This window comes from Puntigrus tetrazona, chromosome 17 (assembly GCF_018831695.1).
Source record: "Puntigrus tetrazona isolate hp1 chromosome 17, ASM1883169v1, whole genome shotgun sequence".
NCBI classification, from domain to species: Eukaryota; Metazoa; Chordata; class Actinopteri; order Cypriniformes; family Cyprinidae; genus Puntigrus; species Puntigrus tetrazona.
This window is the reverse complement of record NC_056715.1, coordinates 7,446,460-7,464,623: the sequence shown is the minus strand read 5'-3', so window position 1 is coordinate 7,464,623 and position 18,164 is coordinate 7,446,460. Positions and strand designations below refer to the sequence as shown.

Here is an 18,164-nt window from a genome sequence, read left to right as displayed (position 1 = left end):
TATATCTTTTCCTAGGAGCACTGATTTGATTTGCACTTATGTTTTTACAAATAATCAATGCTTCATTTTGACCGCATAACAGATTGTCTCGCGTATAGTATACACTTTCATCTGGAGACAGTGACAGCTTGAAACTGACAAGATAAATATGATAAAACATGACCTGGATTCACTCCTGGGTTTGTGTAAACAGTATCAAGATTTTAAACCTATATTATTCCTGTTGTTTTGTATAGATTTTTCGGTTTCATTAATACTTAATATACTGTAAGGAAATGCGGTTATCGTCATTGTTGTACGGTTATGCTCATTGTCATCATCATCCAATTAGTCATCACCTATTAGAGCTACAATTATCATTTTTTCTCAATTTAAATGATTAAAATAAGTGTCTGATTTGTACAATGATGTCTGTAGCATCCCCTCACTGTACTTTTTTGCTCATTTTAGGACATGTCATATCTTTCATAAAACTGTTAATTGCATTCTTCAGTGGATGAGTGTGTGTGTGTGTGTGTGTGTGTGTGTGTATTTGATAGTTATAGCAAAGGGAGAGAACAGCATTTAAATTTGTTTGCCATTGATTTGTGGTCCATGTGGGGCTAGGCTGATATTTATGGGGAGAAAATGCCCCTCTGCCCCCAGGACTTTGGTACAAATCAGATGTGAGATCCAATATGGCCGTCATGAAGAACGGATGATGTGAGGCGAATAAAAAGAGTCTTATCTCAAATGGATTTGTGTGGTGACACTAACAAGGGCTTTTAATCTTTCATTCAAGATGAATTCTATTCTCCTCTGGATCTCATTCGATTTTTCTATTAAGCCGTACAAGTGTAGTAGGCTTTATTTAGCCAGTTTCATTTTTAGTATAAGATCCCCGTGAATGTCAATCATGAGTCCTTTTCCATAGAAGTCGCTGTCTTTTATTTCTCTCTTTCTCTCCTCTAAGATGGCCCCCTCTCATTGCTCTCTTTGAGCGGTGGCAGTAGCTGCTTAATTATGTAGGGAGGTAGGAGATCTTTATTCTCTGTGTCCATGCTGATAGCATCTCATTCACTCTCAGTGTTTGAGGTTTAGATTTTATCTTGACAGGCTGGCTGACAAATAGAAGTCATCCTACACCTGCACTGGGAATCTGTACTGGTGTTCTGGACAAACCTATTCGTCTATAATGTCACTGGGCTGCTGATGAGGTTAATGTGTGTGTGCTGATCATCAAAATAAGTATAAATAGATATATTTTTAAATAAATGGAAGGTATTTAAACTGTACATTTTATTAAACAAAATAATGTGTGTGTGTGTGCGTGTGCGCGCGCAGCCTCTTGGAAACATTGCCACAGTTCTTCTGGATTGAATCTGTTTCAGATTGTTCTGTTTCTTCATATCATTCCGGACAGATTGGACGATGATGAGATCAGATATCTGTGTGGAGCACTGGCGGATTCTCACAAGATTCAAAAATCTCACCGGATTAGTACAATTAATGGCAAAGTGGATGCTTGGAAATGTAAACTGATATTTCCTACTGACACAAAAGATAGATATCTTCATACGGAATATCGTAGATTGAAATTGTAATTCTATATTATGACAACCATTACCTTTTATATATGCATAATTATAACTTAAATGTATATACACACATGCATACACACACAAAAAATGTATGTGTACTATTAAATTAAATTAAAACCATTTTTAGCTGGTGAAAACACTAGTGTTCTAATAATTTTGGCCACCACTGTGTATGCACTGACGTATTTTATATTATATACTGTATATGAATATAAATATCTTCTATTATATACTATATAAATGTAATATAATATAGAATGATTTTTCAATCTGTTTCCCTATGAAGATCCCTTTCCTGAGCATGACAGCTGCTATTAGCATTAGTACTCATTTTAATTAAAATGCATAATTAATAGCTAATGACAATAATACAATTAATAATGTTGAAGTATTTATATGTAACTTGTGTCTGAGGACATGACAATGAAATTAAAGCTCCTATAAATGACCCGCTTTAATTACTGTACTTGGTTTGTTTGATTAATCCGCCCTATTACGGCGCGTCTCTCTGTTTCCTCTAGTCAGGAAAGGTCGGTTGCTATGGCCACATTTATATGTGTTCATAAGTGGCCCTGAGTGACTGCTCACCATCTCGGCTCCAAACAACGAGCAATAATCAGCTCATTAAAGAGCTCCCTCCCCTCCCCTCGTACCCCCGCGCTCATCTAAATAACAAATAACAAGCTCACTCTTCATTCCGCCTCCTTCTCCTCTACGCCCCCCCCCCCTCCTTTAAACCACATCTCATAGAAATGTATTTATATCTCTATATCTACAATCGGGGCTGTGAGCGGGGAAAGAAAGGGAGAGAAAAAGTGGGTTCTGTCAGAAGTGGTGGGGAAGAGTGTGAAAGTAGCCGATTTTCTTAATACATCCCCTGGGAGCAGATAAGTCTATCAATCTGTTAGATTGGAAAGCCATTAGGTGCCCTGGTTTATGCGTCTCAAGCTGTTAAAGCAGAGCAGATTGATTGTTGAGCCTTTGATGGGATATGCTGATCTAATCTCACTGTGCTTCAGTTTGCAATAAATTACACAATTCATTTCCCCCCATTTAGGGGAAGAAAATGACACCTCCAGGCACGCCTGGCCTCTCCGGGCGAAACAGCACACAGAAGCTATTTTATGGCGCCATTTAGCCAGCAAGCTTTCAGCCAACCAGGCCAACCGTCTCTCGCTCGCTCTCTCTCTCTCTGCTCTCCTTCCCAAAAAATCGAAGCATAATCAAGGTGTATGTTTAGAAAATTTATTGTTATAATTTCCACCCATAATCTCCTCCATTTTCCTGCAGCCAGAATGACATAGATCATCATCTGCGGGGGAAAAAAAAGGGGAAAATGGATAGCAGTTTAAAATTTATCGGTCTTTGATTCTCAATTATAGGTGTTTATGACTTCATCCGTCTTCAGCCACCTCAACCTTTTCCATTATGGTGGAATATTATTTGTACGGAATCCATTAAATTCACAAGGCAGGACTCTAATGGCGGGGCTGCAGTGCTTTGCAGAGGGAAAAGTTTTTTGAAAGGTTAGCTTTAGCAAAAGCGCTGCTGTTATGACACCAGAAATTGCTTTATTGATGGGTTTCCTCAGAGCCTGAGCATTTGGGCCATTTGTAACGGGCTCCATATCTCTATCTCCCCTCAGACACTGATGAGAAGCCACTGCTGCCTCAACCCGATTACAGCGCTGTAATGACACACGGTCAGAACGCTTGGCCCAAGAACGCTCACACCTGGCTTTTCTACGGAAGGCATCACCTGTGTGTGTGTGTGTGTGTGTGAACCTGGACAGGTGCTGCAAAGCCATTCCACAGATTCAGCCATGTCAGAAAGAATGAATGGGGTCTTTTAGCTCTTGGTTGGCACAAGGAAGACACAGATCATCGCATCTATGTAGGACACTGAGGGTCAGGAGAACCTGTTGAACATCTCTGTACCTGTAAGCAACATTTACGGTTCACGAGGTGTTACATCAGATACCGCATTCTTGATTCTCCTGCCTTTAGCACAGCCGTTCATGTAATTAAATAGCCTTTTCTCTTCCTCGGCAGTTTTTAAAGGGCTAGTTCACTAAAACTGAAGAATTATTTTTTCAGCGGGATTCAAAACATTTTCACTGTTAAAAACAAATGTAAAAGAAATGAATCTGTGGATGGAATCCTATGAGGGTAAACGGACAACCATGGTCCTAATGGACGTGAACTGACCTGTGACCCACTTGGCAAGAGCTTCCTCTCACCCTCAAAGTGACATTGAATTCTGCTCTTTTCTCCGCGCCCAATGAGCATATAAAAGCAGCTCTCTGATACTTGGCTAATCACGCTGTAACTCAGAGCCTCTAACTATCTCTCAGCCAATCAATAGCTTCACCGTGCCAATTAAGGTGGGCCAGGTCAGGGCCAGGCCACAGTCAGTCCTTTACAACTTAAATGCCATGTTTAAATCCATTGTGTGTATTACAGTGAGACGAGCACGCTGACCTTCAAGCTTTTAATGCCTCGTTTCAATAGTGCTGGACATTAATGCACTGGGAGGAGAGAGCATGTGGTCATTTAAGTCGGTTAAACGTATACGGTTTTAGAGTAACTTTGCTAATAATCCTGCTTAGAAAACATTTTTAGCTCATTTACATTCACGCGTTTGGCATACGTTTATGGCAAGCATCTTAAAACGCATGCAAGCTACATTTTATTAGCGTGGCATTATTGAAATCTCTTATAATGATCAATCTATCTAAATCAGTAATAAATCAATAAATAGGCTGTCTGCGTCTGTCTATAATAAATCTGGTGATGCTGGAATACAATCATCAAAATAGAGCTTTAAAACTTAGTTACTCTGGCTACGGCGATGTCACAGTGACCAAACGCATCCAACAGGCGCACACGACCCAAGAGCTAAAGGTTTGGAATACCCCCTCGCCCATTTTTCACCGCGTGGTGCTTTTCGATATTATACTCATGTCTTTTATCACAATTTCGACCAGACGAGAGAAACTCACAAGATATCAAAACAAAAATCTATATATAATACGTGGGCAATTACAGCGCGAAGTTAGCGGCGTCGGGTCATTGTCACCGCGCGGCGCGCTTTTCTCATCTCCCGGGGTCGTTAGACGATGATGGATGTAAACCTATAAAGTATCTAAACTGGACCTTTTAACAAACCATGAGCAATACTATCATTTCTTTAATAGAACCTGCTGACCGTGTCATTCCGTTCTGCCATTCGTCATTTTCCCGGTGAAATAATCAATAACTCCACGCGCTGAAATAAATAATCTAAAAGTCAGGGAACATTATATCTTCCCACCGGGCAGAGAGACGCAAAGAGCCTAGACTAAGACTAATATGAAATATCTACGCATAGCCTACATGGCACAAGCCCCCAATAAAGGCATGCAGCGAACGCTGATTCTAATAGCGTTGCGGATAAAACTCTTTCTGTGGCCCATTTGTGCGCTGTTTACACTGAATGAATCAGGCCAGGCTCGGACCCTTTAAATCTTATTACAGTTTTGGAAATTAATCATCTATTTTTTCTTTCTTTCATGTAAGTTAACTATTAGAAATAAACCCTTGTGTTAATAACATGCCTATGTGTTTTTCTAGAGAGGGGCTGACCAGTTGTACACGTTTTAATTCGTAATTTCAAATAAGTAATTAACCAATCTCACAAAAAAATGACAACTTTGCATAGAAATCATATATCTGAGTAACGTCGTTGACTGTTTAACCTGACACCTGATGGCGCTATAGGGAACGATGCTGGATGATAAACATGCATTGAAAGTGCACATATAAATGATCAAAAGTGCTGCATGGTATATTTTACCTGGTCTACGCTTTATTTTGTCTATCTTAACTAAGTGTCTTATGAACAAATATTACTTAGGCTGCTGTAAATCAAACCGATTGCATTTGGGTGTCTTCGCAAGCCTATAATTTAATGTTAGCCTATACTATTTCGACATAATAAGACTAATCATATTTATATTAAAAGTAATATTCGTATTTACAAAATCATGGTCTGTTTTGTCACCATTTTAGAAAACTAGAAAAATTGGATCATGACAACATTTTTGATTAAGTTGTAACTTATTTGCATTTACTTCTATGTTATTACTATACTACTACTACTACTACTACTACTACTACTACTACTAATAATAATAATAATAATAATAATAATGCTATTGTCATCACTCACCGTTTTATTATGCCCAAGAGTAAATTACTCTGTCGATCTAGCAATATTGTCAAGAGGTTGATTTTAGTAATTTAACAGCAACAAGATGGATTTGTATTGGTTTGCTGACTTGCAAGCATGCAGTAATTCTTTGTAACCCGTAGAGGACGCCCTCGCCTCGTCCAATCAGTAACTTGTGGCGCCCATTCACTTATGGAATCAAAATGATCGTTTCACAAGACCAACAAAAACGGTTTTGATTAAAGATTGACAACGCTGAGAACTTAACGACAGGACGTGACGGTTTTGAAGTGACTCCTGAGCAACATTTAGTGGCCCCAGAAATATGACCTCACGACCCTTACGTGCATTTTATCTTTTGCTAAGATTTTGTGTTTTATTCTGTGGTTTGTTTATTCAAAATGACGTCAAACCGTAAAATAATACTTAACGTTAAAACAAACGAATGCGGTGAACTATATAATCCTTTCGGATTTAGAACACCGCGCGTAACGCGGATCGAACGTTTAAACCGGATGCGGTTAAAACGTAGCAGATATTTGAGTTTCAAAAAGTAATGCTTACAAAGAACGAATGGATTGGTGGAGAGATCATTTCAATTTCAATCAACCTATTCGACAATTTTTTTAAATACTTGTAAAGGCTCGCGGGATAGGATTCAAAAATAACAATTTCGCCTGCTTTAAGAGAGAGGAAAAAAATACCTTTAAGAGATTGATATGGACACTTCATTGGCCGAATGTGCTTAACTTGTAAAAAAAAATGTATTTAGTTGTTTACAGCATTACATTCAAATGGGTTTAACGCGATTTTTAAATGCTTAAAATATAATAATAAATATATAATTTAAAAAAACATTATAGCAACTACAAAGTAGCAGGCTAAAGATACAAATTACGTGCTACCAAAAATAATCGACAGGCTTTGGTTGAACATCTGCTATACTTTATTTGTTTATATAATTTTCTTACAACGTGACACTTTTTCAGATTTATTTGTGCAATTCCACATATCTGTCCCTAACTGCACTTGTGGGCTCCACGCCTGCGTTTCAAGGGTATGACTGCAGAACGCCTGTAAGCAACTTTTTAGAGATGCTGATAAAAAGTCAACTGTAACTTTGCGATGCTCGTGGCCTAAACCACCTTTTCGCTATTGCCTTCATCGGCGCACCGCTTGAGCTAAATCCTTGTTCCTTTGTGTTAATGGTCCGTCCTCATTTGCCACCTAATTGGACTATATAAGACCAATAACAGGAGAGAACTCTCAGCCCGGCAGCCAACGCGAAGAGTCTGAGAGGCCCCTCCTCTCTCCAGACTCTCCACTTCCCATCTCTCCCTTCATCCCATTTGCTATTGTACGTGCCCAATCGCCGTATACTTTCTGCATTTAACTCGGGTGACATTTTTATTTCATCATTAGCATCTGGCGCCAGACGGACGCGGCGAGCATCATTTTCACCAAGGAACTCTCGGAAGATGATCAGCAAGATTAATATTGTTTATCTCGCTCCGCATTATTGTCTTTCGTTTTAACGTCAGCGCCGACCGCAAACAACCGCGTTTAAGTTCCCGCTACAGGAAGAGTTTGCCAAGGACCTGCAAACTGTTACCAGTTTTTAGATTTTAGCGACTTTCAAAATATATATCACAAGCTCGAATTTCAAGCCAGCATGCCCGAGACAACGCAGGATACGTGTGCTTCGGCGAAAGACTCTCCGTTTTTCATTAAAAATCTTCTTAATTCTGACAGCAAGCCGTCAAAGCCTAAGCCTATTTTGGCATCGGCTAAAGCAGGACTTGACGGCAGCTTCTCGCTCTCTCAGGTTGGGGAATTAAACTTTCCTCGCTTTGAGTTGCCGACCCAGCGCTTTGCGTTACCGGCTTACCTCGAGCGCGCCTCGGCGTGGTGGTACCCGTACACTCTCAGCGCATCTGCGCATCTTCACAGAACAGAAGGTAAGGTTTGAGCTCTCAAAACGTCTTTTTGCGCGGTGTTAGCAAAAATAATAGTGCGATTCTGCTAGCAAATGTTGGTGTATGCGTACGCAGTGTTAATGAGATCCATGTCAGCCCGTAGTTTGAACAATATAACCCGTATAATATCCATATAAACACGCAGGTAGCGATTTGCAAAAACCATTTTCGTGCTTTTAACACGAAAGTCGGGTGTTTTGAAATGGCCTTTCTTTTAAAACGCGATGCTTAACTTTGACAACACCGAGATTTGGACGGTGCGATCCACACTTGTTTGCACCTGTCATGTGGCGAAGTGACGCGACCTGTGAAACTTGATATGAATATGTTTCTAAATAGAAAACGAATGCTAATTTGAGCTCTCCTACTGTAAGCAGCACAGAAAGCGAGAGACTCCTCGCCGATCGCAGGCACCGACCGAGATTCGCCCGAGCTCGTGCTCAAATCAGACCCGGACGCCAAGGACGACGAAGACGACAACAAAAGCGGAGACGAGATCGTCCTCGAGGAGAGCGACACCGAAGAGGGTAAAAAAGAAGGCGGCTTGGACGACTGGAAGAAGAGCGACGACGGCGCGGACAAAAAACCTTGCCGGAAAAAGAAAACTCGCACGGTGTTCTCGCGGAGTCAGGTGTTCCAGCTGGAGTCCACCTTCGACATGAAACGCTACCTCAGCAGCTCAGAGCGCGCGGGCCTCGCCGCCTCCCTTCACCTCACAGAGACCCAAGTCAAAATCTGGTTTCAGAACCGCAGAAACAAATGGAAACGCCAGCTGGCCGCAGAGCTGGAGGCCGCCAACCTGAGCCACGCAGCGGCGCAAAGGATTGTGAGAGTACCCATCCTGTACCACGAGAACTCGGCCTCGGAGAGCTCCAACACGGCGGGCAACGTGCCCGTGAGCCAGCCGCTGCTCACTTTCCCTCATCCGGTTTACTACTCGCATCCCATCGTCACCTCCGTGCCCCTGCTCAGACCGGTTTGAGAGGACGGGAGATGACTTTTTCTATGTAACTATGTAACTAAAACGATTTTACAAAGACTCGTGAAGAGGGAGAGCGAAGAGGCGGGAGCGAAACCAAGAGACGAATTATTTTTGTTTAGAAAATAATTTAAAAAAAAAAAAAGAAAGAAAAGAAAAAAATGTACAAAGACGCACTATCATGCATTTGAGCCCTACATTTTTTATATAACTCATAAAAAAATACCCATAAAACTACACATGAATAAGGCGAATGTTTAGAGGCCTACATTTCTAATGTTGATGTTGGTTGGTGGTGAATTATAAAGACTACGTTAATTTACTGTCATTATAATTATAATTATTATTATTATTATTATTATTATTATACCTGCTACAGTTTATCTATGAATTTTTACAAATCAACTTGTTGACACGTCAAAGGAAAGGTTTTATACACATGGTTCAATTTCTTTATAGCACAGGGGAAAAAACAACAACACAACCCTGAACACGGATGTGCAATACTACTGTGTGTGATCTACAGGATAAGGCAAAATATTCTTTTTGAAACTCTTTATTTTAGATACATTTTCTTAACCGAACAGTTTTTAGGTTGAGAGGATAGCCGCCGAAAACGATTCTGGTCCCGCGTTCAATGGACAATCATAAACTATACTGACAGGAATTGCAGTAAAACTGAAGACACACAAACACGAAGAATAAAAACTTTCGCTTTTATCTATATTATTTACAGATGTATATGTACGTGTACAGATATAACGAACCAAAATGAGTTAAGGTGTCATTTGTACAGTAATAGCTATGTTTTTTTTTTGTTTTGGTTTTTTTTTTACATTGTATTGCTAAATTCTGTTGTGAAATAAACGGAGACTATTAAAGTCTACATGTCTTGAGTGACTAACCTGACTTCGTGGCACGGCCGTTGTGTTGAGGCGAATAACCAGAAGTCTCACAGTTTATAATGCTCGTGGATAAATGTGGACGTGCCGCACGAGTATACTCGAGTGAATAGTGATCAAATCTGATATTCAGGAAATACTTTATATAAAAAAAAACGTGGCAGACAAAACTGACAGTTCGCACAACCACCATACAATACTTTTATGTTACAATTAGATGAGGCTCGGTGTGTGTATAGAACGATTTTAAAATGATATGCAAGCAATTCTGTGCATTTCAAAATAACGAAATATGGGATGCTAATAAATTCATATATAAATTATTTATTAATTAAATCATATGTGGGTTAATTAGGTTATTTATAAATAAACCATACATTTTTGTGTGCATTGCTAAATATTAAAGAAAGTAAAATAATGTTATATATATATATATATATATATATATATATATATATATATATATATATATATATATATATATATATATATATATATATTATGAAATAAAAAACGATTAGCTAATTTAAGCGTTCAGCAAAACCGGAATTGTTTCACTTAGGCCTCAACAAGCTGAAATAGCCATTACCATCTCAATTACAAGCAGGTGCACCTTTAAATCTGGCGGACTCTACAAGCGATGTTTTGCAAAATCGCGTTGTCAATAAGACCGTATAATTATCGGTGAGAGCTGGCGGAATTGCATTAAGAGTTTTACCGCTCATTGTGAGAGTATGAGTGTGTGTGTGTGTGTGTGTGTGTGTGTGTGTGCGTGCGTGCGTGCGTGTGTGTGAGACGGACGCGGAAGAGTAAAAACTGTACTCATTTGTTATGCGTTGTATTTTAAGTGTATAAAAGCGTGGCCAAAAACACAAGTAATGAGTTTACCGCTGGTGCTCCGAAATGCGTGCAAAAATTTAAACACGACCCATTAACTGTAGCTACAAACCTTAAGCCAATGGAAAAATGGATTATTGACTTGAGTGGAAAAGGTTAGACAACAACTAAATTATATAACAACAACAACATTATAAATAAAGAATGTATTATCATTATTAATATGCTAACATTATTGTTATTATTAATAACCACAATAACAGATAATTAACAATTCTTCTTTAAAACGCTCAGACACATCAGATAATTCACGGCTTAAGATTCGAGGCATTTTTTTATTAAAGAAATATTAAAATGTTTTAATTGAAGTTTAGCAGTCTGCCTCAGCCCACAGAAGCTCTACAGGCAACATGTTGGCCAATTGCGTCGTGCGTCTGAACATAAGCCTATTATTAAAATGAAACGTATTAAAATGGTGTTGCAGGGAGAGAACTTTAATATGGGTCAGTCAGGCTCATCGACAAGCATTGGTCTTCCTATTACACTCTTCCTCTGTAAAGTCGAAATCAACTCTGCGTTGGGTCTGAGCACTCAGCCAAGAGCACATTCAAACACCGCCGCCTAATAATCATAACTCCTATATTGACGTATAATATAATGCAAGCTCAGCACGAGCCCATTACGGTGAATTAATAGATCGCAGAGGCATTATCGCCTGTCGAGTATTGATCGGGTAACGTCTGTAAAATATTGTTTCAAATCAAGGGCATTGTTAACAGTTCTTTTTTTTTTCCTGATGGCTTACTGATGACCTTGATCCGCTGTCATAAACTGAAAAAATATATAGCCTATCACTCGATAATTTCCATTTGACTGTATCTTTATGCAAAGAAGGGAGGTGGGGTAAACAGATAAAATGCTTTTGGCGCGTTAACACGGACGGAGCTGTATAGAACGACGAGCAAACAGCGCATATAACCGGTATTTAAACAATCCCCTCCCGTACTTTGTTCGCAAGTCATCTCTTTCCGGCGACGTGATTATTCCTATTTGCGCAATAGCGTTTTCTTTGTGAATATGACGGGGTTGCCAGCTAATCAAAGCCTGGGCTATTCAAAACCGACGGAAGGGCGATTTAACAATTTCGATAAAACACAATACGTTTAGTTAGCCGACCTCGCGTTTTCGAGCGGAAAGGATAGCTGCTCTCTGCGTCACAGGACGAGGCTGACAAAATGGACCATCATCTGCCCCTATTGAATTATCTTTCGCTGTGTAGGGGAAAATGTTTTTCAGCGCTCTGCAAAGCACATTTACCCACAATAGACGGCGAGAACGTGAACTCAATCTCGCGTGCAGCGCTCGAGAGGGAGCGGGCCTATCTTCGCTCATTACATTCTCGAAATGTTTTGGTGTTTTTCAAGGAAAAGGATATCTTCCCCCTTTTTTTGCCCCACCTTTCCCATTTGCCTTCGTGATTGAAAGCGAGCATCAGATTTTCATCAAAGTTCTATTAAGTGAAACATAGGTTGCGGGGCAGCCTCTGATTGAAACAGTTTAAATTTTAATTGTGTTTTTAATTTGACATATAGTTGCGGAGAGGAATGACACCACAACGCCGAGGGGCGGTCGATTCGCTTAATTTCTCCCTCAGGGATTGATGAGTATATCAGAGCAGTAGATTGGAAACCCATTAAGACTCAATGGTTAGGTTGTTAATTGGATCTTGATGAATAGAAGCCCTTGGTTGAACTATACTGATCCAATCTTCTTGACTTTCTGTTTTCCAATAAATTACCCAATTCATTTCCCAGCCGTAGATTACATAAATTGTACACCTCCAGGGCTTGAGCTTCCCGCCTGCTTGCCTGCTCTCTCTCTCTCTCTCTCTCTCTCTCTCTCTCTCTCTCTCTCTCTCTCTCTGCAAAACCATTTGAGAAAAAATAAAAGACCAGCCTCAGAATCTTGAATGAAAATCGAAACATAATCAGCGTTTATACTTAGAAAATTTATTGATATCATTTTCTCTGGTAATTTCCTTATCTTAAAGCTGGACACGCCATATATCATAATACACACGTGCAAAGGGCCCTTTGTTTAATATTTATCGAAGCTTGATTTTCAGATCAAAGGCGTCCATGACTTCATCTGTCTTTTTAGCGGAAGGCATTTTCGCCAGAAGCTAGATGTGTATGTTCGGTCGTTACCGTCCGCCGCGTGCGCTGACAGCACGCGCAAAAACGCATGTTCCGCCGGATCCGAAAGACGTTTGGCTTCGTGAAAGCGTGACAGGCTGTCCCGCGATCGCTGGGTGTTCGTCGCTTTTCACCTGTCTGGGTATTTGCGAAACGCGCGGGTAAAATCGCTCATAATCAATAACGGAAACAACTTTTCGGATTAAAAGCGGCGCGCGCGCACAAATGCTCTTTTTCGAACCTATTTGAACGGCTTTCTACGAAAATTTTAATAACATCGCCCCCCTCCTCCCCGAACGCGTCGAATATATAACAGCCTACTGTGAGGGGGGGCTGCATTTCTGGTGTATTGTTTTTGTTTAATATGTCTAAACGGCCTTTAAGCCATCGAGCCTCGGCTGACAGGCGCAGCGTATAAAACCGGCTCTTTAACGATCATTGCGGATTTCACGCCTTATGTGAATGCGCCATAAATCGCAGGGCCGCTGTGAACCAGACCCTCATATTTTACGCACTAAATGGCTATATGTGGGCATATGGTCGCTCACAATAGGTCTCTTTAACAACCGTTCCAAACAGAGTTGCAGATTGTGACAGTTCAACCACATCGTTTCCATCATCGCGCGCACAAATAGTGCACGTGTCGCACTTCCAGGGTCTTACTAGACCAAACTAACACCCGTTGATGTTTTCTTTCTAGCCATAGGTACACAGTCCCAATTTTTAATTTAATAAAAACTACGTCGTCTTTTAAGATAAAGCGTTCTTGCTAAATCTATATTTATATCTGTTTATATCTCTGTTTATATGCATGCAATCGCTGAAATAGTACATAGGGATATAGGCGTTGTTGTAACAATTAAAAAAGAAAGAAAGAAAATTGTAGCTGTTTTGAACTGGTATATGGCCCGGTTAGTCTGTGCTTAGGAGACTCATGTGTGCAGGGGCATTATTCCCGACCTTTGAAATTTGTAGTCGGGATCGCTCAACCCTGGCTCCCTCTGCTCCATTAGGTGTCCGCGCGCTGTCACCACGACAAAGCCAGAGCATTTGTTAAGTGTCGCCAGCCTTTAGAAAACGCTAACGAGAGCTAATGTGGCAGAGCCACAGCTGCCCTCGAGACACGAGTCAGGGGTGGGGCGAGCGTACACCCCCCAATCAATTAGTCAATCAATTAAACAGGGTCCTGCCCGCTCTAGTCGGCCCGCAGAGGCAGTAGATTAGCCCACCATAATGATCAAATTAATTCTTAAACGGAGATAATGGACGTGGAATGAGTTTATTATTTTCAAGAAAAATGAGATATAGGATCCATTATTAGTTCCTGGACCGCGTGTTGGATTATTTGACCAATTTGCCATTTATAGCACAAGACTGGTGGAATTTAAAACGACTGTTTAATAAGATATATGATTTTTGAGCTAAACCGTGGATTCGGATGACTCGTGATTATGAGGTTGGTTATTGTTGTAGGCACGAACTTGAGAACTCCAGATGCCTAGGACTCCAGTCATGAACAAAGACACCTCTATGGATCAGCAGCACGGTCGTCTGTGTGAGGATCACAGTAAAAGCTGTTTAAAAAGTGCGTCTGGATCGCTTAAGCTCTCGATTGCATGATCAAATATTGTGACAATCTTTTAAAGGGGACGCACAAGCTTTATTGTTTCATTGCAGTTCGGAGGCCTGTTCGCGCGAACCTCCGATACAAACTCGAAATCTTAAAATCGATAAATGAATAAAAAATAAGCTCGTTATCCTGTAAACAGAAAAAAAAAATATTATGTCGATATAAGGGAGCAGGAAATGACTGAAATTAGAAGCAATAATAATCACAATTTATCAAAGTGGGAAACCAGAGGCACGTACATGACAATGAATAATTATCCATCCAGTACTTCACAGAAAGCTATTAAAATGTTGGTTGTGATTTCTCGTTACAGTGATATTCTGCAGGCAAACGTCCGTCAAGTCAAGTTGTGAGGCGAAAGGACAAAATAATGTTGACCAGCCTACAGCTAGACCGTCACAACTGCATTTTAAAGCATTTGTTCAGAGTGGAAAAAAACACATTTGTTTATTTTGTTGTGCAAAAATGATGTGTTTGAACTACATTTTACACTTCATAACTCTGTTCTTAAATTATAGTATGTTGATACCAACATATTTAGACTCTTAGTATTATTATAAAACTGTTACTGCAAAATGTATTAATATTGCAGGCGGGGCAATGGACACCCACATGATGACTTAATAAAAAAATAAAAAAATAAATTCGGCCTCTCCAGCACCTGTAATCAATAATAATAATAATAATAATAATAATAATAATAGCACGTTAAAACATGCATTCAATAAAACAACAATGCATTGAATAAATAAGCATGCACAATTAAACTAAATAACATAACGTGCAAAATATAACACCTAAATGAAAAAAGAATTCTGAGAATGCCCCCTCCCCATTAAAACCCTCATACTTTTTAAATAAAGAATAGAAAGAGAACATTTATTGTCCGTATCAATATAGCGTATTTTGTAAATTAAAGGGCAAATTATGCTTTTGACTTTTAATGTTTAAAATATTTGGCAACCAAGTTACATTGGCTATTATCTATAAACCTTTGTTTATCATAAGGTAATTTACAATTAGCCAAAGAACAGGTCTGCACTGTTGCATTTTGACATTATTTTCCCAAAAAAGGACTATCCTTTCTCAACATTAGGCACTGTAGTATAATGTTTTTGCGCCAAGTTAACGTTCATCGAGCGCTCTGCACTTCTCGTGAGCCGCTGACGAACTCAACCTTTATAAAATTTGAAATTTCCGGGCGCGCTTTGAGCGCGTGATTGGCCAGCGCCGGTCTTACCTACATGCAAATGAGGGCACGTTCCACCCGCCTTGAGACCAGAGCGCGTGGAAGTGGAGAGGAATGCATTCGAACACTTTTGAGCCCACGAAAAACAAGTTTTTTTAAAACGTCCCAACAGCTTTAAAGAACCGTTTTCAGAATCGAAGGAAACGCTCTCTATGTGTAGCGGAACTTATCACTGCGTTGGCATCGTATCATTTTTAGGACATTTTTGAACTGTTATGAGGCGAGAATGAATAATTCGGAGGACAGCGGAAGCAAGTGCTCGCCTGCCCCCATTTCGAGCTTCACGATCCAGTCTATTCTGGGCACCTCCACCGAGGGAGTCCGGTCAGCTGGAAAGGACGGTCCGAAAGCGCCGGCGAGGAAGCGGACGTTGTCCGTGTCTTCGGAGGACGACTGCAGCGCCGGGGAGGACTCGGGCGACTGCTACTGCTCTGAGCCCGGCGTACCAGAGTCCTGCAACCCGCACCAGCCTCTCAACTTCTCCTGCCTCGGTAAGTGACGCTAGCACCGGTGCTTCTTTGTATTTTTTTTTTTGTGAGACAATCGTTACCACCCCGGTCAATAGGCTATAGACATTTCTCGTGTCGCGATGTTTAGCAAACAATTCACTTTTAAAAAACGTCTCACTTCAGAAAGCACGTAAAGCGCGAATTGTTTTTGTCACCATGGAGACTATCTTGTAACGTTGTCGCAATTGCCACCAATGGATAAAACTCCAGTGGTGTTTTTACCCGACGTATTATCGCGCCTCGGTGAACAGGGTAAAGGTCAAATAATTAACCGAATTTAATCGAGTCTGCTAATTGATTATGCCGGGCTTTCAGAGGCAATGCTGCATTTCGTCAATTGAGCGTTAAATGTAACACGATTTAATTAATATCGTGCACCAGTGCTAGTCATATTGTATTGTTTATTTAACAGGGCACTTGTAACCTTTCAACAGTCGATCAAACAGTCAGAGTTCAAATTTAATGAACTCTTGTGTAAAGTATCGAGTAATGGCGATGTTTAGCCTAATAGAAAAACCCACCGAGTGAATTTGATGGTGGACGAGTATTTAAAGCGCTTTTTTTTGTGCCGCGCTAAAAATAAACCTGTTTGCAAACATTTATCGAATTCGCACAGAAGCGCGAAAGCTTTATGCAATTATTATTAATAGATCGGGACGGCGGTGTTTTTACAGCGCAATTTGACCAAGACGAAACGTCTGTGTTGCATGGGTTGCAGGTGCCGCAAAGGGACTTCTACCTGCGCAAGATGGGATCGACCGCCGGCCGCATTTGACACCGTCCATACTACCGGATTACAAAGAGGAGCAGGAGCGAGCGTGTAGCCAAATGTCTCCCGTTTCTGAAGAGAGACAACGTGATGGCCCGGACAAACAGAGCAGCTCCGCCAAGAAGAAGACGCGCACGGTTTTCTCTCGGAGTCAGGTTTATCAGCTCGAGTCCACGTTCGATATGAAACGCTATTTGAGCAGCTCCGAGAGAGCCTGTCTCGCCTCCAGCCTGCAGTTAACGGAGACACAAGTGAAAACGTGGTTTCAGAACCGGCGGAACAAATGGAAACGGCAGCTCTCTGCGGAACTGGAAGCCGCGAACATGGCGCACGCGTCCGCGCAGACTTTGGTTGGGATGCCCCTCGTTTTCAGAGAAAATTCGTTGCTCCGGGTGCCGGTTCCGAGGTCCATCGCTTTTCCTACCCCTCTCTATTACCCTGGAAGTAATTTACCAGCTTTACCGTTATACAATCTTTACAATAAGATTGAATATTAACTTTTGCGACACACTATTACACACTAAAACGTACAAAACACACATTTAACTATGTTTGACAAAATTCATGTCTATTTATACCTCTTTATTTGGTGAAAAAATATATTTCTTATTATGCAGCAATTAAACGATTCTATGTGTAAAACACAAAAGCAAAGCGGTTCTGTACATGTCCTATAAAATACACCATGTGTATAATGATTATTTTGTACTTTTATTTACATTTATGTCCCCAGATTAACCAGTTTTACACGTTATGAGGAGTGAAAACGTTGAAATAAAAGCGTAACCAGTCGATTCCTGTCTCTAAAATGAAAACAAAAGATTAAAAAAACCCTTTCAATAATAATAATATAACAATAATTTGTATTTACTTCGTACTGTATTTATTATTCATTGTAAAGCGAGGCCTATAAAATACTGAACGATCGACAGTAATGCTATTTTAAAAACTCCACATTTTGATGTGATGCTTTTTTCTCTAAACAACATGTTCCTAACGTTTAGATCATTCTATGTTGTTTTATTAGCAGTCTTCGATTTTCGAATGACCACAAAAAGCAGAAGGCCTCCACGAAATCAGTGTAGCAATATTGTTAAGTATATAAATACTATATGCACGTGAGACTTTTCATGTCGTGATATATATATATATATATATATATATATATATATATATATATATATATATATATATATATATATATATATATATATATACTGATTCTGGTTAGCATACCAGCTCAAGACAAACATTTTTGTTACATTGACACTGGGTCATGTAAAGTGTCCCCAGTTGATGCTTTCGCAATTAGGGATAATTACATGTTGC

At 40.1% G+C, this 18,164-nt stretch overlaps 2 protein-coding genes across 2 annotated transcripts; both read left to right on the top strand.

The window, feature by feature from the left end:
* Positions 1-7,077: 7,077 nt before the first annotated feature.
* hmx3a (H6 family homeobox 3a) lies at positions 7,078-9,628 on the top strand. Its single transcript, XM_043262360.1, has 2 exons — positions 7,078-7,747; positions 8,143-9,628. Exons 1-2 carry the CDS (start codon positions 7,462-7,464, stop codon positions 8,745-8,747), a joined length of 891 nt encoding a protein of 296 aa, XP_043118295.1. The 5' UTR covers positions 7,078-7,461; the 3' UTR covers positions 8,748-9,628.
* A 5,986-nt stretch (positions 9,629-15,614) lies between these two features.
* On the top strand, positions 15,615-17,693 carry hmx2 (H6 family homeobox 2). The gene is made up of 2 exons (XM_043262458.1): positions 15,615-16,048; positions 16,785-17,693. Exons 1-2 carry the CDS (start codon positions 15,784-15,786, stop codon positions 17,330-17,332), a joined length of 813 nt encoding a protein of 270 aa, XP_043118393.1. The 5' UTR covers positions 15,615-15,783; the 3' UTR covers positions 17,333-17,693.
* Positions 17,694-18,164: the final 471 nt, after the last annotated feature.

Bases quoted from the DNA above. Each gene is read 5' to 3' on its own strand.
- hmx3a (XM_043262360.1), top strand. From the start codon at position 7,462: ATGCCCGAGACAACGCAGGATACGTGTGCTTCGGCGAAAGACTCTCCG. The intron at 7,748-8,142 runs GTAAGGTTTGAG...TACTGTAAGCAG, and splicing joins GCATCTTCACAGAACAGAAG to CACAGAAAGCGAGAGACTCC.
- hmx2 (XM_043262458.1), top strand. From the start codon at position 15,784: ATGAATAATTCGGAGGACAGCGGAAGCAAGTGCTCGCCTGCCCCCATT. The intron at 16,049-16,784 runs GTAAGTGACGCT...CATGGGTTGCAG, and splicing joins TCTCAACTTCTCCTGCCTCG to GTGCCGCAAAGGGACTTCTA.